General features: G+C 39.2%; 2 protein-coding genes across 7 annotated transcripts in view; one reads left to right on the top strand and one right to left on the bottom strand.

Annotated features, from left to right (window-relative positions):
- The first annotated feature begins 1271 nt into the window (after positions 1-1271).
- rsh (Rap GTPase activating protein radish) overlaps positions 1272-25632 on the top strand; it is a 155979-nt gene continuing 131618 nt past the window's right edge. For 5 of the 6 annotated variants that reach the window (XM_089263526.1, XM_089263527.1, XM_089263529.1 and 2 more), the window contains exon 1: positions 2168-2618. In XM_089263526.1, coding sequence (XP_089119652.1) covers positions 2617-2618 — 2 coding nt within the window. In that variant the 5' untranslated portion in view covers positions 2168-2616. Of the gene's footprint in view, positions 2619-25632 lie in introns of all 6 variants that reach the window. The other variant, XM_089263524.1, reaches the window with a different exon arrangement.
- On the bottom strand, positions 19965-20919 carry LOC108657949 (V-type proton ATPase subunit F). Its single transcript, XM_018110611.3, has 3 exons — positions 20739-20919; positions 20283-20361; positions 19965-20215 (listed from the first exon to the last, which is right to left on the bottom strand). Exons 1-3 carry the CDS (start codon positions 20865-20867, stop codon positions 19980-19982), a joined length of 444 nt encoding a protein of 147 aa, XP_017966100.3. The 5' UTR covers positions 20868-20919; the 3' UTR covers positions 19965-19979.

Below are 25632 nucleotides of genomic sequence, written 5' to 3'. Positions count from 1 at the left end.
ATCCTATATCCTATAATCCTATAACCTATTGACTATATCCTTATTACCTATATCCTATATCCTATATCCTATATCCTATATCCTATATCCTATAACCTATATCCTATATCCTATATCCTATATCCTATATCCTATAACCTATATCCTATATCCTATATCCTATATCCTATATCCTATATCCTATATCCTATATCCTATATCCTATATCCTATATCCTATATCCTATATCCTATATCCTCTATCCTCTATCCTCTATCCTCTAACCTCTATCCTCTATCCTCTATCTTCTACCCTCTATCCTTTATCATCTATCTTATATCGTATATCTTACATCCTTTATCCTATATCCGAATTTTCTCTATCATCTATTCAATATCTATGTATATATCGTATATCTCTCAGTTTTTATCTATGTATGTTTCTCATTCTCATTTGTTTTTACCTTTCCCCTACTTATTCTATCACACACAGACTTTCTTCTCCTCTCTCTTTCCCACCTTCTCTCTCTTTCTGCCTGTTTATTTCATTCTTTCTCCTTGTCTGTCTCTCACTGTCTCTCTCTCTCCCTCCCTCCCATCTATTTTTAAGTTTTCGAATCTATCATATATCTCAATCTCTCTCTCTCTCTCTCTCTCTCTTTCTTACTCTTTCTCCTCCTCTGTATCAGACTCTTTCCATCCATGTCCAAACCTTGTAAGCCATCTATATATCCATCTCTTTTACCACACACAAACAATCTTAAGATTAGCCACAAAGAATATTTGAAATATAAATTGAAATCGCGAATATGAAAATTTTACTTTAATTGAGTCGTTGCTAATCGAAGCGAATTCTTAGTGCTTAGACCTAAAGACATCTGTCTCGGGCTCTCTGCCAAATTGTAGCAAGGCTCACAGTCAGACTATATCTAGGGGTGTATGTGTGTGTGTGTGTGTGTGTCTGCCACAAGGCTGTGAATAAAAAGCCGCCCACGCGTTGTCAGCACTTCCCCAGCTGCAGACAATTCAGCACAATTCTTACCCCATGCAAAGCGACGCAGCATCGCCAGCAGCCATTGCCAATGCCACACACACACACACACACACACACACACACACACACACACACATATATATATATACAGACAGAGCAAAGCCAAATCCCAAGAGCTTCGAATCACCTGGTTGCCTGTTGCTGAAACGTCGTTGTCGCTGCCGCTGCCGCCGTCACCGTCGACGTCGACGTCAGTGCTGATGTCCTTCAGCTGGGAGCAGCTATAAAAGGCGGCGCAGACAAACGGCAGCGATTAGTCAACTGTGCAACGTGGGGCTTGTGCTATATATATATATATTTTTACAGTTGCCACTTGTTGACGAAGGCGCCCCCAATACAGCAAGGACGCACATCGCAGCTCTGTCAGCGAGAGAGCGAGAGCGAGCGAGCGAGAGACAGAGAGAGAGAGAGAGAGAGAAAGATAGAGCGAGAGCGAAGCTAAAGCTGACGCTGACGCTGACGCTCGATGCCAAGGCAGACGAGGCTGGCTCGTTAGTCGGGCAGCGTGCCGCGCAACAGATGCTGTGCAACATCCAAGCCAAAAGGTTGTGTGCCACAAGCCACAGCAGCGACAACGCCGAAGAATCAGCTGAAGAAGAAGAAGAAGCAGAAGCAGAAGCAGACAGCAGCAGCAAGCGACGAGGCAGCCAAACGAGCAACTAACAAAAACGCCCTGCCCCACCGCCAGTCGCCCGCACACACACACACACACACCACTCGCACACACACACACACACAAGCCTGGCCCACACATGTTGAGCGTGCAACAAGTTTTTGGCCAACTTCAAGTCATTTTTTTTTCTTGTGCCGAACTAAAAAAATCGCAAAAAAACAAAAAATCGCAAATTAAAAAAAAATAATATCAATACAAATTTTTTCATCAACATTTTTTTTTTGGTGGTGTCAAGTGTTAAAAACAAAAAAATGAATTCTATTGTTGCTTTTTGTTGTTACTATTGATGGTCGCATCTAGCGAGTGCCCACAGTGCTACAGTCGTACCTACACAGACCGTAACCCCAAGGTACAAATTAGAGATAAAGAAACGATCAGCAAACCCAACGAAACTTACCTGAAAGCCGAACCTACAGTACAACAGACAGAGATAGCGCTAGAGAGGGAGAGAGAGAGAGAGAGAAATATACATATATATATTTCAACTATAAACATCAAATTTTACGACAGATACAAAGATCTATATACATACATATATATTTACATATAATAACAGTTGATAAATTATTGTTGTTGCATTTGTTGTTCGTGTTCAGCATTGTTGTATTCCCTTAAAAATAAAAACATAAACTTAAATCAAAATATATAAATAGTTAAAGCAAATAGTTTGGAAAATAGTCAAGCAGACAAACAGAACTTGAGATTAAAGTAAAAAAAAAAAACAACAAATTATATATCAATAAAATATAAAAACAAAAGCAAAACCTTAAAGCAACATAAATTAAACCACTAAAAATAAATATTTAAAAAAATCAAACGCGACGCGCAAAAAATATAAAAATTTAATTGAAAACAAAATCCATTTGAGGTAAATCTGAAAATCTGAAACAAGGACGAAACACAGCCTAAATATGTGAGTATATATGAATTTGAAAGCAATCTATTTATATTGACAAAAATATTAGTAAACAATTTATTTTAATACTTTTTATTTTTATTTTATTTTTTGTATATTTAAAATATTTAGAAGCGCATGAAAATATATATTAAAAAAAATAAAATAATAAAATATATATTTATAAAATAAATTATTAAGCTATGCCATAAATTTTAAGAATTATATGAACCGAATTGGTTCAAGTACATAATATATATATATATATAGCTTAGTTACCTTAACTTGTTAATATAATATAGACATAAATTATTATCATTATTATCATATTATATTATATATACATATATACATACCATATCATTATATATATATATATATATATATATATATATATATATATATATATATATATATATACATACCATATTATTAATATCAATCAAAAATAATACCACCTGACATATTTTAGTAGATCCAAGGAGCTAATTGAGTTCATTTTGTTTTGTTAATTTTTAGAATGAGAGAATTTGGGAATAGACTTCCATTTAAAATGATTTATTAATTAATGATTAATTCATTAAAATAATAATTTGATACATTTTTATTTAATTAACATTTCATTAACATTATAAAGTAATGCTAAATATGTTAGCTAAAGAGAATTATCTAAGGAGCGAATGAAAGAGATACGAGACCGTATTATTTTTAAAACAAACACTTCGATCCCAGAAACATATTTGGGATGGGTCTACATATGTAGAAACCGATATAAAGAAAAGGAGAAAGAAAGAGAAGAGAGAGGCAGATCAAAGCATCTGCTAGTGTATGAGTAACAGAGATAGCATTACTATCATGCGCCTCTACGGCTTAATATGTTGCTCAGATCTTTTGAGATAGAAAATTGGGATGGAGTATATAAAAATACTGATATATAAATAAATAATTAGAAGAGGAGAGAAAACGATAGCTGGCTATTATATGAGTGAAAGAGAGAGAGAGACAGAGAGAGAGAGAGAGAGAGAGAGAGAGAGAGAGAGAGAGAGAGAGAGAGACAAAGAGAGAGAGAGATAGCAAGACTATAACTATTTTCATGCGAATCATAGAACAAAGACATCGAATCAGGCTTATATTATATATAAATACCACATTCATTCAATATAACTAAATAAATATGGTAAATAATGAGCGTAATTTTGTGGGTAGATAATTTTATTAAATTAATTCGCTCACTCGTTCGTTTCGCTCGTTCATTTCGTTCGTTCGTTCGCTCACTCGCTCACTCCGAGCTGCTTCGCTCGCGCGCTTAATTAATGAGGCATTCAACGACGGCAATTATAATTCATGGAAATGAATTTCAGGTAAATGAAATTGAGATTTTTCTCACCCTTTAATTCAATAAGAACCACAAGGCCGAGAAGTTCGTGAACGAAAACAGAAATTTGCTTCATTTTGAGTGGTTTGTTTGGCAATCAATGCGAAAGGACTTAACTGAAAATACTTAACTAAGATTAAGTGGTTCTCGGAACTCTGATCGACTGTAGACGAGTTACTTTATACTCAGTGAAAATGCTGAAAGTGGGCATATTGGTTAGGCTAGTATAATTGTGAAAGAGACAGACAGAGACAGAAAGTATGGGATGGAATATGCCAAAGATATGGATGGAATCGATATCAACTATCGAATCAATCTTGCGCTGTCTAACTGCCTGGTTGTCTCTCTATCTCATGCTCTCTCTACTTGTCTCTCTCTGTAAAGATTTTACACTTAACTCAAGTTCAAGTTAACGATACCTTTTCATATATCGATTAATCGATTAATTGTTTAAACATAGCACAGCAGATCAATCAAATCATGCTTTTAGACTCAGCTCAAGGTTCGAAGTATATGCAGTTATTTTTTCTTGATGTGTGCTTCCAGCTTATATAGCAGGAATATTCCGATAAACCTTGCTTCGTTTATCGATATCAATCATTAGAATCTAGATAACTCTTATTTATTCAACTTTCTATTACTACTTAATGTCTTATTTATTTGACCTTTTTCTGATTTAGTTCTCTTTGGTTTTAGCTTCAAGTCGTAGTGCCCTATATATATTAGATATTGCCAAGTATAGCCAGCAATCAAACATTGCAGAAAATATCCCAAAAGACATAGTTCAATGTTAGGGCTCTCATAGATTATAGATGATTAGCAGAATCAACACTAGAGTAGCTGAAATCCCAGGTAAGTACTGCTTAATTGTATATGTATGATGAAAGAAACGTATGTGCCTTGCAACCCTCTTAAATGTTGCTAAAGAAAAACCTCAAAGTCAACAAGTTCAGAGCTCAAAATTTGCCTGAGCTGAACTATTCAATGGGCGCATTGTTTATTTATGCAGTTAGCTGTGTGAATTTGAGCTCAATTAAGTGTGCTTCGATTATTTTTAGTAACTGTTGACAGCAGTACACACGGTGACAGAGAGAGAGAGAGAGAGAGAGAGAGAGAGAGAGAGAGAGATAGAGAGAGTGAGAGCATGAAGGGCAAACAGAACGCACGACTGAATCAAATGATTAAATGCCAGCCATTGTCCAGTGTGCGTTCATTGTGTACCTGTCTCTATCTCTCTCTCTCTCTCTCTTTCTCTCTCTCTCTCTTTCTCTGTCTTTCTCTTGCTCTGTGTGTGTGTGTTTGTAGTACACATTGTTCTACACTTGTTCAGACAGACAGTGAGCTGGACAGACATGCTTGACAATCATTTGTAAAATCAGTGAGATTAGTCAGCAACGTTTCGTATTGAGGCAAGCAGCGCATTCTCTGCTGCTCATTAGTAGCACATTTGCTCAGTACGTGATTTAGCTGCAAATGTATACAAGCTACACACATACACACATACAGAGAGAGATGGAGAGATACAGTTACAGCGCTGCTCAGTTACGATTGAGTGCTGCAGAGTGAAGCAAGCAAGAGTCCTCGAGTTGGTAGTGCTCGACTAGCAAATACCCGACAAGACGGTGTTAAGACTTTATAGCATACATAAATGGGCAATACCAGTTGATCTACTTAAATATAAGTATATACACTTATGATCACACCCTCACACTGCAAAGGCTGACAAGAGCACCGTCTTCAATCATGGCCTCAATCAACTTTCCGTTCATTAGGCCGTACTTGAACTCTCAAGCAACTGTGAACGACTGATGGATTGAGATGTACGATCAAGAATATATATATATATATATATATGGACTCTGATAGATCTTTCTTTTTCTGTTTCATTCAAATTCAACAAGCTCTCATATTCATGCATTCAGGGTATGACTCAGGTCGAGCCGTTGCTTCTGGCTGAGTTTTGAAAATTGTACGTCTGTCTGAGTGTAGGTTTGTGTGTCTAAGCGATACATTTGGGAATTATGAGACTTGCCCACTTGCCTGCCGGCCTGCCTGACTGCCTGACTGCTTGTCTTCTTGGCCTCCTGCCTATCTTCGCCTCTCACCTCTGAGTTTGATTCGAGAAGTTGAATTTCAGTTGCGCTTGAAACCTAAATCGAAGCTGTTAGCATTTGGGAGCAAAGGTCATTCATTTCGAATAGCTCATGGCCGAAAATCAAATATTTTGTCTATTCCATTACCAAGAGACAGCAAATGTAAATCTTTTACTCAGGTCTTATATATTCAGTGTCAAGCAGAACAGAGAAATAAGACTATAAATAAATATCTTATACTCACTTCTCATGCTCAGCTTTAATACTCAGCTCTTATACTCTGCCTTTATGACCAGCTCTTACTTTTAACAGCAATCAGAACAGAGTAAATTGTTAGCAAATAAATGTCTTATACTCAGCTCTTATGCTTTCAGCAAAAATATATCTTATACTCAGCTCTTATATCAGCTCTTATACTCTGCTTTTATGCCTTATACTCAGCATACTCTGCTCTTACACTCGTCTCTTATACTCAGCTCTTATACCCAGCTTTTATACACAGAATCAATCAGAACAGAAAAAAAGTCTATAAACACATCTTATATTCTGTTCTTATATTCAGCTCTTATACTCTGATCTTATAGCTCATACGCAGCATTAAATAGAATAGGGAAAAAAACTGAAGATGTAAATATCTTATACTCATCTCCTATACCCAGCTCTTATACTCAGCTCTTATACCCAGTTCTTATACTCAATAGCTATCAAAACAGAACAATTTCAATTTATTTCTTATCCACAGATAACATAAGTTCAAAGTAAATTGTAATTTCAAAGAATTTTCTTGACATTTTCAACGGATTTTCGCGGAAAATTGTGCAACAATCCAAACTGTAGACAATCCATTGCCAACGAGCTACATCAACTTGCTTTGGCTGCATAAACAGTTCGAAGATTTTCCGAAAAACATTTTTCATTTCGTTGCATTTGCCACACACATTTTTCACAGAATTTCCCGCTAGTCAATCGCATTTTCAAATAAACAACACACACACACACAAAGTCAATATGCACAATGTGCAAACACACACACACACACACACATATATATATATATATATATATGTACATAGCGTGATCAATGGCTGTCACATTTCCGGTTCATGGCGGAGCTTCCGTTTTTTATTGTCGCCAAGAGCGCTTAGCTGTTGCCAAAGTTGATTTACGCTGGCTTCAACCACCATTACAATCAGCATGGCCAAATGCACACACACACACACACACACACACACACACACACACACACACATGTATATACATATATTTCCCACCTGTTTCCTCACTTCTGCCTCAATGAAAATGTTCACTCAATTACGCTTTAAGACCTAATTCACTAAATTGAAGCAAAAATCTTGCTTAACGGAAGTGTAGCAATTGGCCATGGTCCATGTTAAGCTCTACAACAACAACAACAACAACAGCAACAACTATTTTGACCACACACACATACAAAAACTACAATTTATTTTCACATTTTAGCTCTGAAATGTTTATCGCTCGCCTTCTCTTTCTCTCTTTAGCTTTTGGTTTAACTGAAATTGAGCTTCATATGGAGTATCTATGTATATAGAATACGAATATCTTGTGGCTCATTCCCCAACATTAAATAAACTCTTGGTTTTTGTTTAAATCTTCTTCATTCATCTATCAATCAAATCCAGCTTAGATTTAACATATTCAGCAGCTAGTCGATATGCCCTCTGGGGCCATTTTGCAGGGTATGTGTTGACCACTGCCTGCAACCGCAGATATGTAGTGGTAAATACATATATACACACACATGATGTATATTTGTACTTGCAGTTTAAGTGCTAAAATGCAGCTGTTAAGTGCTTAATAGTTTTATAGAATTGATTTGAATCGAAAATGTTAATGAACAGCTAGCTGTAAAGTAAACAGATAAAATACAGAGTAAATTTAAAGTGGCAGCCATTAGAGCAAAGCTGTTAATTACAGATCACAGCTATATACACTAACATTATCCATGTTAACAGACAGCAGATAGCCAGCGCTGTTATGCTTAAGTGAGTCTGTTATTAACAGAAACTTTCACTAACAGCTAGCAGGCTAATAAACAGCACAGCATGAGAAAATGCTAAAATGAAGCTCGATTATGTTAATAAGAAAATTTTAAGATAACAGTTACAGCGATCTATGTTAAACGGCTGATTTTTGCTAACAGTTTCGAGCTGCTGGATATAGAAAGTGCCTTTGCAGCATTTTGCCTGCATTTGCTGGGCGAACTTCGATTAGGTTTCCGACACTCTAAGCCGAACAATGGGCCATAAGCTGATTTCTAGGATCTCAGAGGCCAAGGCATGACAGCCAGACAGCTGAATGAAAAAGTAGCCAGCCAAATCAATCAATGGGCGCCAGCCTGCAAGTGGATCAAGCTGACAAGACGAAAAGCTCTGCCATATTGACGGGATGCTCTATAAATAGCGCCAGCCTCTGGTATTCAAGACAACTGCCAAATGAGCTGAAGGTAAAAATAAAAAACGCTATTCTAAATGTGTGTCACACCCTCGTCCTCGTCGCATCACTGAAGTGGTACAGAAATGCACTCAAGCGTTAAACTGCCGTATCGATTCGATGCTAAAAATAAAGGTGCCGCACGAACACGCATCCATACGCACACACACACACACACACACACACACACACACACACACACACACACACACACACACACATGCATATGCGCATGAATGGGCTCGAGCTGAACCATTCGATGAAATTGGTAATCGATAGACACGGCTATCGATAGATTATGTAATCGATATGCTATCGATAACGATGAAAGCACATAATTAGCTAAACTTATTTTAACTGCATACTTACACCACTCTTTTGATATACTCCATAACAGAAACCTGAATAATCGATAACGATAGCACACACATTTTCGCAACATTTTCAAAGAATAATTAAATTTCTGATAAACTAAAACTATTCGATAATTCTTAGAAATTTTGTAATATTATTATTCATTATGTTTTTAACATGGGTCATCCAATATTTCGAAAGATTTATCGATAACAGTTATTGAAAAATGAGCATAGACACCGATTGAATAGTTGACTGATTCAGTGAAAGATTGATCTAGTGATTGGTATAGCTAGAATAACATTCAGTTGATTATGATTTATCGGATTAAGGCGAAGGATATAAATCTGTCTTGATTTGATTGATTGAGTGATTAAATCATCTAGCTACAAGCACATTTGACTGACTGTGATGGATTTGTCTATTTCTATATCAAAAAATGTACAGTTATGCAGCCGCCATTTTGTTTGCACTCGTGTGATTTGTGATTCGCTTAAATCGGGCTTTGCTTTAATTTAAGATGGAGCAAACAGCGTGTGGCAAGGCACGTCAAAAAGCGCTACGGCATGTTGCAGGCAAATGTATCTCACTGCATGACACACACACACACACACACACCGCACACACAGATGCAGAGACTTGGAACTATTGCCAACTGCTCCATTCAGACACTTTGCATTGAAGTGTGTCCCATAGAAAGTTTCATGCTGAATGCATGTCAGCAATTCTATAGCTGACAGTCTGCCCCGCCTCCGGCCTCCGGCCACTGGCCACCTGACGCCCACCCACACACACACGCACACACACACACAGTCGCACATCGCTGCCATAGTGCAAGCGTCAAGGCCAGCTATTTAATAATAGCCATAACTAAAGCCTTGACTGTCTTCCCTGTCTCGTCGGCCTGTCACGCCCAGTCGTCCGCCGCCCACCTGCTGTGGCTGCTGCTGCTGCTGCTGCTGCTGCTGCTGCTGCTGCAGCTCCTTCGACTGTCTACAGCTGAGCCAATTAGATAGTTGATAACAAAATGCCAGGCAAATAACAAGCAGGTTGGCCAAGTCGAAATCCACATCCAAATTCAAATCCAAATTCAAGTCCAGCAGCAAAGCACAAACAACAGCAACACACAAACACCAACACAAATGCCCACTGTGACGCCTGCTGCTGATATTCTGGTATGCCAAAACGGTTTGTGGCGGCACACACACAACCGCACACACACATGCACGCATAAGCAACGTTGTATGTATTCAAGCTGACAAGTCAAGCGCAAGAGTTGCAACGTAAGCGACTGCTCGAACACCCTTCTGCATATGGAAATCTCGGCTCAGTTAATGTGACAGAACAGTTATGTACTGCACTTCACTATACATACATACATACATATAACAGTGCAGCAGCTCGGGCAGTCCGATTGCACGAATACGCTGCTGGGTGCTTATGCTGCATGCGCGAGCTAATATGCTCACACACAGACGGCACTCTGCACTCTTCAAACTACAGTTGCGCTCAGGCAGAAACATAAATATGCATATGGGACTTGACAGTGCGCTGTGTATTTACCTCTCCCTCGCACCTGCGCGCACTTGCCCCGGCTGCGTTGACTGCTCATCCTGTTGGCATATTTGTCCCTCTTGCACTCACTCACTCCGCCTCACGCGCTGGCATTGTTGCTATGTTATTGCAAGGCAGAATAACAGCGGTTAATAAAATATACAAATAGGTAAATAAACAACGTTGGCCAAATACACTTTCATAAATTTATATCGCCAGCTGGATGAGAGTTCTTAAATAGTTGCTCATCCTACATAGTTACTGGAGCTACTGCAGATTAACTGACATAGTTAGGTCGTAGACAATGGCTGAGCAGCCGGAATGAAAAGGGACGGAACACGGGGCAAAGGGGAATGAACAATAGTTGATTTCAATCAAATCAGTGACAATGCGAAGTATGCTCGACAAAGCCCAAGCGACAGCCATTGTGCCTTGAATGTGACGCTGAGCAATAGTAACTGTCTATCGTAATCTTTATCGCTATCGTAATCCATATCGCATTGGTAATGTAATTGTGTTAGCAACAATTTCTGTGTGAAATAAGTCGAATTTTGAGGGAGTGAGAGCGAGAGAGAGGGAGCTGGAGGAGCTGCTTAAGCATACCAGAAGCGAGCGCTGTTAACTAACAGCAGGCAACAATGGCATGTTAAGCCATTGATTCATGAGTATTGATTCATGTACAAGTTCTGCTTAAAGGGCATACATAGGGACAGCAGCAAAAATAACTGTTAAGAACAACTAGTACTCATAATGGTAAACATGTCGGTTACCATAACAGTAAGTGTCATTTTGTTAAACAGTGTAAAATGTAAACACACACACACACACAAACAGACACGCACAGACCTAATAAGACGTGGGCCAATCAATGCGTCTGTAGATGGCGTGAGTGAGAGCGAGCGAGAGGGGAGATGGGCGGCCTGGCATTTTCAATGGACAACAGCGAACGAGAAGGAATCCGTTATGACAACAAGCTGCCATTCAGAGGCAAGAAAAAAATGTGTCGGAAATTGAGGTTATGTATATATGCGGACATGGCCACAGCCTTATGGGCATAACGGGACTATGGGCATTGTGGCGGGTCAGCTATGTGAGCAACAGCACTGCGCTGCAGCCTTTTCCCTCTCTCCCCCCAAACTGCCCAACAAAATTCCAATATCAGACAATGGGAAATGCTTGATCGCATAATGCGAAGTTTCATCGACACGCTGGTATGGAAAATATTTTGATTTCATGAGAGTAAAAAAAAAAATATATGAAATTAAACGAAAGGATTTATGAATAGTTTTTCTTTTTTTCTTGTGTAACGTAACATGCAAATATTTGCAAAAAAAAAATTACATATTAAAATAATAGAATAAATTCATTTATTCAACATATTTTGCCAGCAGGCAAATAGCTAACATTGCTATGTTAACTGACACGCGGTTATGTTAAGCATTTGCCTACAGCTCTGTTAGCACTGTAAGTTGAGATGTTTTCGTCGCTTTCCTCTTCGCATGTCTTTTGTTGTTTTCCATTTTTATTTTTTTTTTTTTTTTTTTTTTTTTTTGCATAACGCCCTCTGCCGTCTTGCTTGGTCAACATTGCTTTCGCCATAGCCGGGCCAATTTATGCAAATAGCAGCAACGAAAGGAGCGCGGGTCAGCCAGCAACAACAACAGTAACAGTAACAGCAGCAACAACAACAACAACAGCAGCAACAGCTACAGCATGGACAATAAAAAGCAATTGTAGCGCAGTTTTTCTGTGAGCGTAAATTGCTGTTTATTACAGTCGCTGTTTGCTCACGTCTGTGTGCGTGTGCGTATGTACATATATGTATGTATGCGTGTGTTGACAGATGCTGGCGAAATTGATTGAAAATTGGCGGATGCAGAACAGATATTGCAATACTTTTGACTGCAACTCAAAAGCGAAAAAAAAACCAATAGCAAATTGCGTACTTTGCGGCTGGCATTAACATACTCTTTGCGATCGGATAATGAATGTTGAAGCTGTTTTTATACCCTGAACCCATTGAAAATGGGAAATCAGGGTATAATGGTTTTGTTAAAATGTATGTAACAGGCAGAAGGAGGCGTGGCAGACCCCACAAAGTATATATATTCTTGATCAGGGCGACGAGCTGAGTCGATTTAGCCCTGTCCGTCTGTCTGTCCGTCCGTCCGTCCGTCCGTCCGTCCGTCCGTCTGTCCGTATGTTTGAACGCGTCGATTTCAGAAGATATAAGAGCTAGAGACTTCAACTTTTTTTTAAAATGTCCGTATATATCACGCGGATATCGAGTTTATCACTAAAAAACGATAACTCATTCCGATACTTTTTTATCGATAAAAAACCTTATCGAAGATCAGTTTAAAAATGATATCTCCTACATCTTTCAAGCTACAGTCTCCAAATTTAAAATGTATATTAAGACGCATGTCATACAATTTCGGTTTTTGTTAAAATTTACCCCCCACCCCTAAATCCACCCCTTCACCCTCATCTTTGTAAAAGTCGTATATCAAATACTAGAGACTTGTGATTCGGTATACACATACATTTTAACATTATGATTACGTTCTGAAAGTTTCATTACGATCGTACGTCTAGAAATTAAATTATTCAACAAATAAGTTCTCCTAATATTGCCAACACTGCAGCGCAACCCAAGCGCAATCGCCTGTATATGTGAGTGTGTGTGTGTGCGTGTATTTGTTTGCATGAGTGCGTGTGTGGGTGCTAATTATTATTGAAATATCAGTTGCTTGTAGGGTTCAGGGGATCTCGTAGTCGAGCAGTCTCGACTAGAGCTTTCTTACTTGTTTTTTTTCTTCATTGCAGTGAGTGTAAACATTAAAGAAAATGACGTTAAAGCTGTTGTTTGCTCTCGCTCTCGCACACTCGCTGAGTGGCACACAGTTGATCTGCTCATTGGCGTACGTGTGTGTGTGTAGGCTCTGCAGTGACAATTTTAAACAGTTATAGTTAGCACATGTTTCCATCTCCTTTTAACGCGCGCTACAATAGCTTTGCGTAAGTGAAGACATGTAAACAGCTGTTCTGATTGGCACTTTAGCTCTCTTCATGACTGGCTCGCAGTGCGATCTCTCTCTGTATCTCTCTCTCTCTGTCTTTCCCGTTCGCAGTTTACTTATATGATGGTCTGTGCTGAAGCTTGAGTAGCCTGCGATTGGTTAAGCTTAACTTTTTATGCCAACATATAATTGGCTCTGTTAAGCAACAGCATCTACTACTGCGGCCTGTTAATGTGATTCATTTGATTATTGTTGCTCGGCTGCTTATTTATTTATGAATTCCTTCGCAATACTCAAATACTTATTGTTCTGCTTCTTTGTAATTTCACTCGAATGGCTTCTCCCGGCCAAAGCTAATTAACGAGACTGTAGCTCTTTGCAACATTAACTGAACTTTCCAAGAAGTCGCACAGAGAGCTGCCTTTTGTTTATGTTCATAAAAGTGTATGCATACATACATATACATATACAATGTATGTACATAAGTATGTGTGTATGTGTATCTGTGTGTATGTTTCGTATTATTTTTTTATCAATTTTTAATAATAATACGAGAAAGGAACTCAGTCAGATACGAGAAAAGGCTCAGGCATGGGTGCCAAGACCCGCAAGTACTTGTTTTTGTTATCATGTTTCACTTTATTCTGTTGCCTCAACTGTAAGGCCACACACACAAACAGAAGGGGGAGCGCTAGTGGCAGGTGAGACAGAGGGTATCACCTGTGGGTTGTCGTATGAAAGGCAAATTTTAATGCCAACATTGACAGGTAGTGCCATATGCCTCCTCCCGTAACTGTGTATGTGTGACTGTGTGTGTGTGTGTGTGGGTGCAGAGCAACGAAGCGCATAAGCCAGGCGAGTGGGGGTGGGTGGCGGGTGGCAGTTGGTTAGGTGGGCTGCGTGTCAATGTAGCCAGGCACTCAGCCATTGCACGGGCTACTGAGCCAATTGCGAGCAGTCCGTCCGCTGTCCGAGCAACCCACACAGTTACACACACCCAGCGCTGACTCGACCCCGTCCTCGCCCTCGCCCTCGTCCTGAATTCACTTTGCTCCCTCTGTGTGTGTGTGTGTGTGTGTGTGTGTGTGTGTGTGTGTGTGTGTGTGTATATCTCGTTATTGGCAGATTAAGCTGCTGTATGTGTGTGTGTGTGTGTGTATAGCAGTAAAAAAACACAATAACAACAACAAAAACACCCACACACACACACACAGCCACAGTAAAATGGGAACAAATCGAAAAATATTAGCGGCATATTCCTTTTGATTTTTTATTGCGCGATATTTTTGCACACACACACACACACACACACGGCGTTACATGTATGCATTGTCAAGGTAACACTGCTCAGTGTGACCCTGCGCCTTAAATCTTAAAGCGCTTCAATCGTTCGTGCGTTGACACAAAAGAAAAGCGAAGAGAAAACAACAATAAAAAGCAATGCAAAAGGCGCTTAAAAATAGATTTACTATAAATACAAATTTTAGGTGAAATTTGTGGATTGTATATGATGTGTATAAGATTATGTTTTTTTTTTTTTTTTTATTTTATTATATTTAAATTTTTTTTTTTTTTTTTGTAGACAAATTTTTTTTTTTGTTAATTTAATTTTTGTTAAATAAATTTAATATTTTGTAGTGCCAAAATGGCTTGAATGTCGTAGAGTAGATAGAATGTAGCTAAAGAAATATTTAAATGTGTATATGAACCAAATATATAATATATTTTACAATATGCAAAAGGAGCAACAAGATTTATGAAATTTTTGTGTGAGCTAAAAAAAGCAAGTGAGACTCCTCTAGGTGAGGCTAGTCGACTGGGAGATACCCTGTACCCCGCAATGAACCCATATGCCAATCAATATATATATATATATTTTTTTTATTTAATATATAATATTAATAATTATAATAATATAATATATATTATATAAAAATAAATAAATATTTAACAATAATAATTATAATAATATAATATATTTTGTAAAAATAAATAAATATTTAACAATAATAATTGTAATAATAATATAATACATTTAATATTAATAATTACATATTTAATAATGATATGATACATATGTTATAACAAATTCTACACAAAATATGTATGTGTGTACACAGTAGTAGTAGTCGTAGTGTTGCAAAATGTCGTGTAGAGTAGTTACAATATAATAATAAATAACACATAATGATATTCAATATATATTTATATATGCATTTACACATATAGATTGCAGTAAAATTACGAGAAAAAAAACAAGTGTTGTAAAATGTTGTGAAATTCAAAAATAATTATCACACAAATTAATACAAAGCCAACAGATTCAATGGCAAATATGCAAAGCTCATCTATATACACATCATATATTATATATATACATATATGTATATCATGTATGTATGTATCCATCTGTGATGTCTGATGGAACATTCTTCAATTGCTTGCGCCCTTAGCTCTGGGCGCAGCTATAAAATTTCATTTCACTTTCCAAAAATATTTCATCTTCAATTGCAAAAATATTTTACTGTTGCATACTTTTATCGGAGGGTGTGATGCGTATGGCGGATGGCGGATGGTTGGGTGATGGGTTACGGAGAGTGAGGGGGGCGGGGCGGGGCGGGGCGGTGCGCTTGGAGTTGCTGTTGGGGAAAACATTGAAATGTTTCACACAATTGAAAATTTTCAAGTCCGCGAATTGTGCGAGTGTTGAATTACCGTTCATGAGTGTGTGTGTGTGTGTGCGTGTGTGTGTGTGTGTGTGGGCGTGGCATGTGTGCTACTTAACGCCTACACTTGATTGTTGTTTATATCATTGTTGTTGTTGTTGCTTAAAGTTGTTTGCATAAATAATTTCTATGCATACAAATACACAGACACCCTCATAAGTGTGTGTGAGTGTGTGTGTGTGTGTGTGTGTGTGTATGGGTTGGAGGCAACGCATCAAAATTAATGATATTTTAATGTAAAAACAATTCCAGCCACTTAAGCTCCATTCATACCCATTGTGTGTGCACGTGTGTGTGTGTGTGTGTGTGTGCACGTGTGTGTGTGTGTGTGTGTGTGTGTGCGTATTACAATTGTGCAGCCAAAGGCCGTGACGTAGTTGGCATGTTGTCCATGGAAATTGAGCTGCGGCAACAATGCGGCCAAATCCCACATAGCAACAACAATAAGCCGCCAACAATGGCAGAAAACATGCTCGACTAGCCAATACCCTGTAGGGCAGAATAACCAAGTGTAATTACAGTTCATATCAATGGAAAGAGATGGGGGATGAGAGAGCAAGGCAGGAGCTACATGGAGTCCTGTCAAGCTATACGCCCCTTTTCTGGCTTATTTCACAGGGTATTCAGCACTAATTCCATTGCTTGAAGTTGCTCTTTAAAAGGTTCTGTGCAGCTCTCTCTCTCTGCTTCTAAATAAAAGCTTACTACAGTGCCTCAAAAATCAAATTATATATTCACATCTCTGTTTCTTACTTGAATACATATACATATATATTTATATATACATATATACATATATATATATACATATATCTCTTCTTCTTTTTATTCTCTTCTACATTTCTCGTTCTGTAATTCTTTGTTCTCATTTTCTATCAGGCGATGCGGCCTTTGTTATCTAACTCTGTGTTTCACAGATGGAGATAGAGGTAGAGCGAGAGAGATGGAGAGAGAGAGAGAGAGAGAGAGCGAGGGAGGGGTATATAGAGTGAAGGAGCCAAAATGTCTGAAAAGTAAAAGCTTGTAATGTCAAATTGAAGCATGTTAAGTATCTGCCATTGTGCTGCATTATTTGAAAACAAATTCCATTTGCTTATGCGAATCGAATGTGTGCGGAACCAGTTCGCCGGAACGTAATTACATGATAAAGGAAGCGAAGCAATAATTAAGTTGAATGAGTTCTAGCATTCATAATTGAGTTGGAGCACAAAGATATATACCATACAGAGTACATATATATGTAGAAATATTAAATTTTTGAACTAGTTCCATTTTGGTGAGTTGAGTAAATTACTTAAGGCGCCTTAGCAACCTGCATAGCATTAACTAGTAATGATAAAACTAATCGAGCATCAGTCAATAGTTCAATTTGAAAGCGTAGCTCTCACTCATTTATGGCAACTGGTTCAAAAGAACTTTTAAGTGAATAATAATAAAAATGAGATTGTACTATAATTTACTATACTTTATTTGATTGCTTGAAATGTAGGTGCAAATTGGTAAACTAGTTCACAGAGTGGTTCATGAACTAGTTCATTGAGTGAACCATGTGTACTTCAGTTCCTTGGGTGATAGTAACTAATACAAACTTAATGATTTCATGAATCTCATTTCGACATTCCACAATATAAGTTCGCGAACTAGTTCATTATGTAGGTCACTAACTGGAAAGCATGCACAAATTTGATTTATAATACTCGAATTTCATTTGCATTACATTGCATGATTTTCATGTTTATGACTGGTTCATGAACTAGTTCCAATTCTAGACTTCACTTTCACTTCGCCTTTGAATCGTCAGTCAAAATGAAATATTTGTGTTTAACACAAAGTGATGCAAATGCTCTGTGCAACTGGTTCCGAGAGACTAGTTCACGTCAGCTGCCATTTGTTGCCATACAGACGCATATTATGTAGCACGAACTGTTCCCGGAACTGCTTCGCATATCAAAGCAAACGCGAATCGTGTTCAGTTTAATGAAATTGGAAGTGAATCTGGATTCCCTTTTACTTGGCGTCGCTGGCTCAATGAACTCAACAACTTGGCCATAAGTGTAATTAAATTTACGCATGCGACCTGTTGAACCAGCTCCAGCTCCAGCTCCGACTCTGCCTCAGCTTCTTCTTCTTCTTCAATGTTTTGATGAAGACGAAATCAAAGCTGAGGCTCAAGACAACGGCACAAACCAACAATCTGATGACTGCCAGAGGGGGGCGGGTCGTGGCGTGGGCGTGTCAATAGGCATTAGGGCAACCAGTCACTAAGCTCTCATGCTGTCTCTGCCTATGTGTGCGTGCATGCGTGCGTACATACGCATGTGTGTGTGTGTGTGTTCGTCTGTCTCTGGAGACTTAACGCTAATTCACTTTTACGCGACTAACAAAATTAATTGCAGACATTTGCCAATCATACGTATAACACACACACATGACACACACACACACACACACACACACACACACACGCACACTTACAGCCATCACACACACACGCAAACGGCAGATCTTATCCTGTTTCACGCCTCGCTCGCAATTGCCAACAAATTTGCCAAGTTTTACGTGCGTGCTCCGTTTTGCACCTGCAACTGCTACAGCCGCCACGCCCCCACACCCGCCCCCGCCGCAACTGAGTGGCACCGTGATTTATTTAGTCTTATTGCGGCACAACTTAGCTGCAGACATGCTCGTGAGCAACAATCGCTGGCCATCATCATTCGAAATGCGCATAAATTACGCACACGATGCCAATGGCAATGCCAATGCCAATGCCACCTGCACTCAGGTGAGCCACAAAGGTGAGCCGAGCTGCCCAAAGGAGTCCGAAGGAGCCCAAAGGAGGGCTCATTCAGGCGTCTAATCGCTATGATTCAATTAGTTGTCCGTTCGGCCCGTCTGGCCAGCTCTGCGAAAATCAATGGAAAAAATTCCAGCTGGAATTGCTGGCCGTATAAGAGTGTGTATAAGATGAAGTATAAGTGCCTGTAATTTGCTTAAGTGCGTTAATTGCAGTGCAAAAGGATATCATCTGAAGTGAGCTGAATCATCTGAAGTGAGGGTGAGTCATTGTTCACATTGGAACTAGTTCCATGGAGCCAGATGGTGGATAAGATGGAGTATAAGTGCCTGTAATTTGCTTAAGTGCGTTAATTGCAGTGCAAAAGGATATCATCTGAATTGAGCTGAATCATCTGAAGTGAGGGTGAGTCATTGTTCACATTGTAACTAGTTCCATGCAGCCAAATGGTGGATAAGATGGAGTATAAGTGCCTGTAATTTGCTTAAGTGCGTTAATTGTAGTGCAAAAGGATATCATCTGAAGTGAGCTGAATCATCTGAAGTGAGGGTGTCATTGTTCACATTGGAACTAGTTCCAAGCAGCAAGATTGTAAATATGATGGATGCCTGTAATTTGCGTTGATTATGAATATCATCTGAAATGCAAATGGATATCATCTGAAGTGAGCTAAGATGAACTATTGTTCTTATTGGAACTAGTTCCGAAAAATAACGAATTGTTGCAATAGAGTTTATCTGATGGTATCTGCAGATGTTATCCTTACTCAGCTCAAAGATTAATCACTGTTCATTTCGGAACTAGTTCCAACAACCTTAAGTCACTTTTTATTGCAGTAGTGCTTAACTGTCTTCATCAGCAGAAATGGTTTCTGTCAGTGGTTCACTTTGGAACTAGCTCCCTAAAGAAACAGATTGCATAACACCTACGCCTTTCACAGTTCAACTGTTTCGATGTCTAGAGATATTCCAGATACAAGAGTTTATTATTATATATTATACGTTGCCTCTCTCTGCCGTTGACGCCGCTGTCGCTCCTTCTCCTCCATATAGGGTATTATGCATCCCTTCGTGGGCAGAATCACGATCACGGGCAGCACTTTCTTACACCTGCCCAAGACGTGATGCAATCGCTTGGCGGTCGGATAGTCGATCAGTATGAGTCCAATACAAGGGCGTCTATACAGGAGGTAAAAGAAATTCTCCACTTCATCGAGGGTAGTGTCTGAATGAAATACAAATTTAGATAGATAGGTAGATGGACAGATAGAATGGGCGCAGATATTACGAACCACGATCAACTATAAGGTAGTTGCGAAAGTTCTCACGACAATAACCGACGCCAGTGAGCAATAGGCCTATAGTAACTTCCTGTAAGAGACGATGGATATGGCTAAGAGCCGTTGGAATAGTTGGTGAAATTATCTAATTATCTTAGTGATGGTATATTCTATATATCTGTATTCCAATATAGAGTTACGATCCCTAGAATAGTTATGATGTTCTTTGGATGGCAAAGCATATCTAAATTATTATAGAAGTCTTTAGATCTGATATATGCACCTAGACTTATGTTAAGATATCTATATGATGTACCATGTGAGATAATATGGAATATATGGCAACAGTATTAAGGGCATTCCATTATTTAAGTATTCCACATCGATGCCATGCATCATACATAATCATAATCTTGACATTATATATGGAGATCCCGCAGGAGAGATCTGGGAACCGTGTTAACTTACTGCATCGGCTATCACACCAAAGCGTATCATATTATGATCTTCGTTTTCACCGGGGGCCTCAGCTTCCTCCTCCTCCGACTCCTCTTCCTCTGTCTCAATGGCAGATAACTTATTTAATTTCGTACTCATTGTATCTGGATAAAAATATTCCCTATGTTTTGTGGACGAACTGAATTCAACAACTGACAATCGGGTTACTTTGTTTCGTCTCCCTCTGATTTGTATGTGTGTGTGTGTGTGTGTTTTTTTTTTTATGACTTTTTAATGAGTTTCCAATAAATGGCAGTTGTTATTCAGCCCCAAGTCAGGCAAAGCCAACCCTGCTTAGCTACACCCCATACACACACACACACACGCACACACACACATACAGCCCTGCAAGTCAGCCCGAAATTGCGTAGCTTAAGCTTTAAGCCATGAGCTAAAACTGTCGAATGGAGCTGGAACTGGAACTGAGCACGATAGCTGGAGCTGGAGCTGTTGCCAGTCGCGACTCGAGTGCCAAAATTAGTTTTCTTTCCATTATTTTGCATTTTTTATTTTTTTAATTATTAAACCTCGGCATCGACGTCGACGTCAGCATCGACCACGGCCTCGAGCTGGGCCCAAAATGAAAATTCAATTATGACATGAGTTTACAGATTTAGTTAGCTGCTTGAAGGGATCTCGAGTCGGCATCTTTGTGGCCACTTTTAGAAAATTTATTAACTGAGACTTAACTTCAAATTCGTTTACTTTGCTTCTTCTTGTACTTTTCGTTTTCTTGTTTTTTTTTTTTTTTTTTTTCGTTATCCCAGTTGATTGAACTCAATTCAATGTTCGCCCCAACGGACTCAGCTCCCAATGGCAAGCACTTGAGTGCTCGTTGCCCTTCGATTACCTGATATACTTACAAGTTAACATTCATTTAACATGCTGTTAGCTGAGCCAACATATTCGTTTCGGGTAGGGAATCTTAATATCCATATGTGATATGTGTATTCCAAATATCTATAACTCTTAGGCTTACGAGTGTTACTAGCAATAAATTTGTATGTTAACATATTTATGTTAGATTTTGTTGCAGCTGTTAATCAACTGTCAAATTCTTATATATGGGAAAGACAATTTCATATCCATGTTTTCGGTATAAGGAAACATATTTTTATTTATGATGCTGTATGTTGTCAATTTATACACCCTAAATACATGTGCTAGTGGGTATATTGACCTGATGGACTTGTAAGACCCACTGTTAATTTTCTTTCCGTCCGTCTTTCCACGGCTTCACCACTCTTAATATGTATTCTGATGGATCTTAAAGTAATGCATCCACCCCTTCGATGTTTCGAAATGCCCTTAAGGCTGTCTTAAAGTCTGTGTAACTATCGCGCTGTGACTCTAGCGAGCTAAGGCGAGGCGCTGTTGGGGGGCTGCTTGGGACGGTTGCATTAGATGAAAGGCCGTAAGTATCAGTTGCTGCCTCAGAGAATCGAGAAACTCTTCAATCACAGAATCTATAAATAGCCCGGCCTCGGCTGCCTGCTTATTAGGTAAGAACTTTGATGGCGACTGTCAGACGTCTGATTAATCTCACCGCACCAAAAGCGTACAATCAAGCTGCCCAACGACTTCAGCTGCGCTGCTGATGGAGACTGAGATAGGCAGCTGACAACTGGCAACAGGCAGTCAAAGTTCAAATTGGTTTTGTTTTTCCTCTCTCTCTTTCTCTTTCATTCTCTCTTTTTTTTTTTTTTTGCTTTGGCAACTCGACAAGTGACATAAACAAGTTAAACAGCAGGGACAGGAAGCGGACGCGAGAGAGAGAGAGAGTTTAAGTTTGTATTTCCAATTTTATTGATACGTCTGCCAAGTAAATTCATTAGTTGATAAGATATAACTGCGGTTGTCGGACTCTTTGAGACACTTTGTATTGGTATAAAGGCAAAATTTATAAATGTTTTCATTTATTTGGTGTATTCCAAACTATTTACCGAATTATGTAGTCTTAACTGCTTTTATAGCTGAGTTCCTTGAGGCTAGCTTTTCATTTAGAAAGACGATAGTGGAGGTAGTGTAATATGCATATCTATTAGGCCACATTGATTCGAATATACAAATTTCTATTAATCTATTCGCTAGAGGTCCTGAGTTCATTGAGGTCAGCCAGCTTTTGTAAGAGATGAGCAGGTGTATCTGTAATATGTTCATGTCTTAAGAGAAGTGTAACTTGTATACCAATTCTGATTGGATCTAAATGTCCCACGTCCTAAGTTCCTTGAGGTCAGCTTGGTTTTGTGAGAGACAATTAGGTATTCTTATTAAATTGATATTTGTTGGCCATATATTTTCCATATTTCAATTTGTAATGGCCTAGCTGTTGGAGGTCCTGAGTTACTTGAGGTCAGCTTGCTCCACATAAATTGTATGTGTCATCTACAAATTTTCTAAGCTTTAGTTGCCATAGATCCTATGCTAAAATGTGAGTCGTTAGTTCGTTTACATTGAATAATCTTCTTATATTATAATTCTACAGTTCTCATAGCAATGCGTTTTGAGATAGCTGCTATAGTTACCGAGTTTTCTCAGATTTGCAACAACTTTTTGGCATCCCACGCAGCGATAGACGCTCTCCCTCTCTCTCCATTTCCCGTTCTCTTTTCGTTTACTCCAACTATCTTTAATACATATATGCGAAAAGAAAGGAAAAGCAGAAAAGGGAAATAAGACATTGAAAGCCAAATTGACAGACGCCATCGGGGTTTTGACTTTGACCCTGGATGGGGTAGACGTAGTGGGTGACGGGGGAGTGGAGCGGGCAGTAGGCGTGGCAGGTGAGCTGACAGCAATGCTTGGATATGAAAGTTATCTGGATTTCGATTTCAATTTGTAGCAAGCAGATCTCGAGAGCTAAACAATACATGAAAATGCCAAAGGACTCAACGATTCCGTTATGGCTGTGGCAACTTAAAGGGTTGTTCTATCTGCCACAAAATGTGGCAACCCGTTGTTGTTGTTGCTGAAATGAAATGAAACGAACCGAAAGCCAGGCACACGCACAGTCAGACAGACGGTAAAATTATTATGTTCAAAGTGAATATTACGTTAACCGTAACATGGGTCTACCAAGCCGCCACACCGACAGAGAGCAAGAGAGAGAGAGAGAGAGAGAGAGAGAGAGACGCTGTGGTTGCAGACAGGAAGGCAGTTAAAAGTGAAAACATGCGGCAAATTGTAGTTAAATATTAAGTGCGTGTCCTATTGAAGGAATATTATGATTATTTTCCCGCATCTGGCTAATTCGCTTTAGGGCGTACCCAATTGTGGGCGACGGAGGCGGGGGCGTGGCGGTTGCTATATAAGCTCGTTGGCAATAGTTACAATGCTGGAGCATATATAAAAACTATTTGAAGTAGCATCAAAGAGATTTATGCAATGAGTAGAAGCAGAATGAGAGAGGGAGAGACTAGAGGTGGGACACGGGCAGAGAAATAGAGTATATAGAGAGAGAGAGAGACCGCATGAAAAAGAGTAGAAAGTGTTGAGAGACAGCTGAAAGGGGGCAGAAAGATGAGAGAGAGAGAGAGTTATAGGAGAATTATAGAAAGGGAGACTCGCAGAGTGAGAGACAAAGAGAATAAGGCAGTGAAAATCAGAGAGGGAGCAGTAAGAGAGAATACGAGATAAATGTGGGGGAGACAGAAAAAGAGAGAGAGAGATGTGAAAGAGCGGGAGAGAAAAAGTGTTATGCATATATGTATAGAGAGAGAGAATGAGAATAATAATTAGAGAGGAAAGGGAAAGGCAGAACGTAGAATGAAAAGAGATTCGTAGAGCTAAACATAGAGTGAAAAAGAATATAAAGAGAGAGAGAGAGAGAGGGAGAGAGAGAGAGAGACAGAGAGATAGACTAAAAAAATAAATGTTATATGAAAGTAGAACGGCAGAAAGAGTGAGAAACGAGATAAAATTAAAAAGTGAAGAAAGGCAGCAACGAAAGGAAATAGAGTAATTGAAATGGAGAAGGCTTAAAAGAAAATACAGAATATAGACCGCATACAAAGAGAGGCAAAAAGAGAGAGAGAGAGAGAGACAAGAGAAAAAGAGAAAGAGATAAATATGTTCATATATGGCGACATCTGCTGTTAGATTTTGACTCCCCATAGCGTCGCTCAGCTCTAATATGCTCTACAAACAAAGTTCCTCGCAAACAACTTGTCTTTTCGCAATGATTTGCATTTATAGGGTAGCTGTTAGTCGGATAAACCAAGTCAATATACTGAGCATCGACTTCAAAGAACTACCTCGAGTCTTGCTTTAAGCTCCGATTGCTTCACTTATTGAATCCTGCACATTTATAGGGTAACTGCTAGTCGAGCAGGCGCTCTGCTCTCACATTCGTTTGGTCCATTTGTGAATGCAAAATTCCACCATTTTCCCAGTTGCGCTTCCTTTTCTTATTTCGTGCTGTTGCTGCTGGTTAATCCAGCTCCTGCAACATGTAGGTGCGCCCCCACATGCTGCCACGCCCCCTACACCACCAGCGGCGAAATGGTTGAGCATGAAAAGTGCTTTGCCACTGAGCCCCGAGCACTGCAGGCATCAGACAGCTGCAACTAGTAAAGCCTTAAAGGGCAGCCAACACACAATACGAATTGTCCTTTTCACTCTGTCCCTGTGTGTGTGTGTGTGTGTGCGCTTGTGTGTGCGTTTGTGTGTGGGTCAGTTGTGGGTGCGGCTTTAATAACAGCGTAAATTGCGTAAGCTACCAACAATCATTAATAACTTTTCTGCACCTGAACGCAACCAAAAACAGAAGCTGCCAAAGCTGTGGGCGGTCGAAACAACAAAAGAGCAAGAGGGAGAAAGTGAGTGGGTGAGAGGGGGGGGGGGGGGGGGGGAGAGGGAGAGGGAG

The sequence above is a fragment of the Drosophila navojoa genome, chromosome X, assembly GCF_054131105.1.
Source record: "Drosophila navojoa isolate 15081-1374.11 chromosome X, UAZ_NAV_1.0, whole genome shotgun sequence".
Taxonomy (NCBI): Eukaryota; Metazoa; Arthropoda; class Insecta; order Diptera; family Drosophilidae; genus Drosophila; species Drosophila navojoa.
Note: the sequence above shows the minus strand (reverse complement) of the source record. Positions and strands in the feature narration are given on the sequence as shown.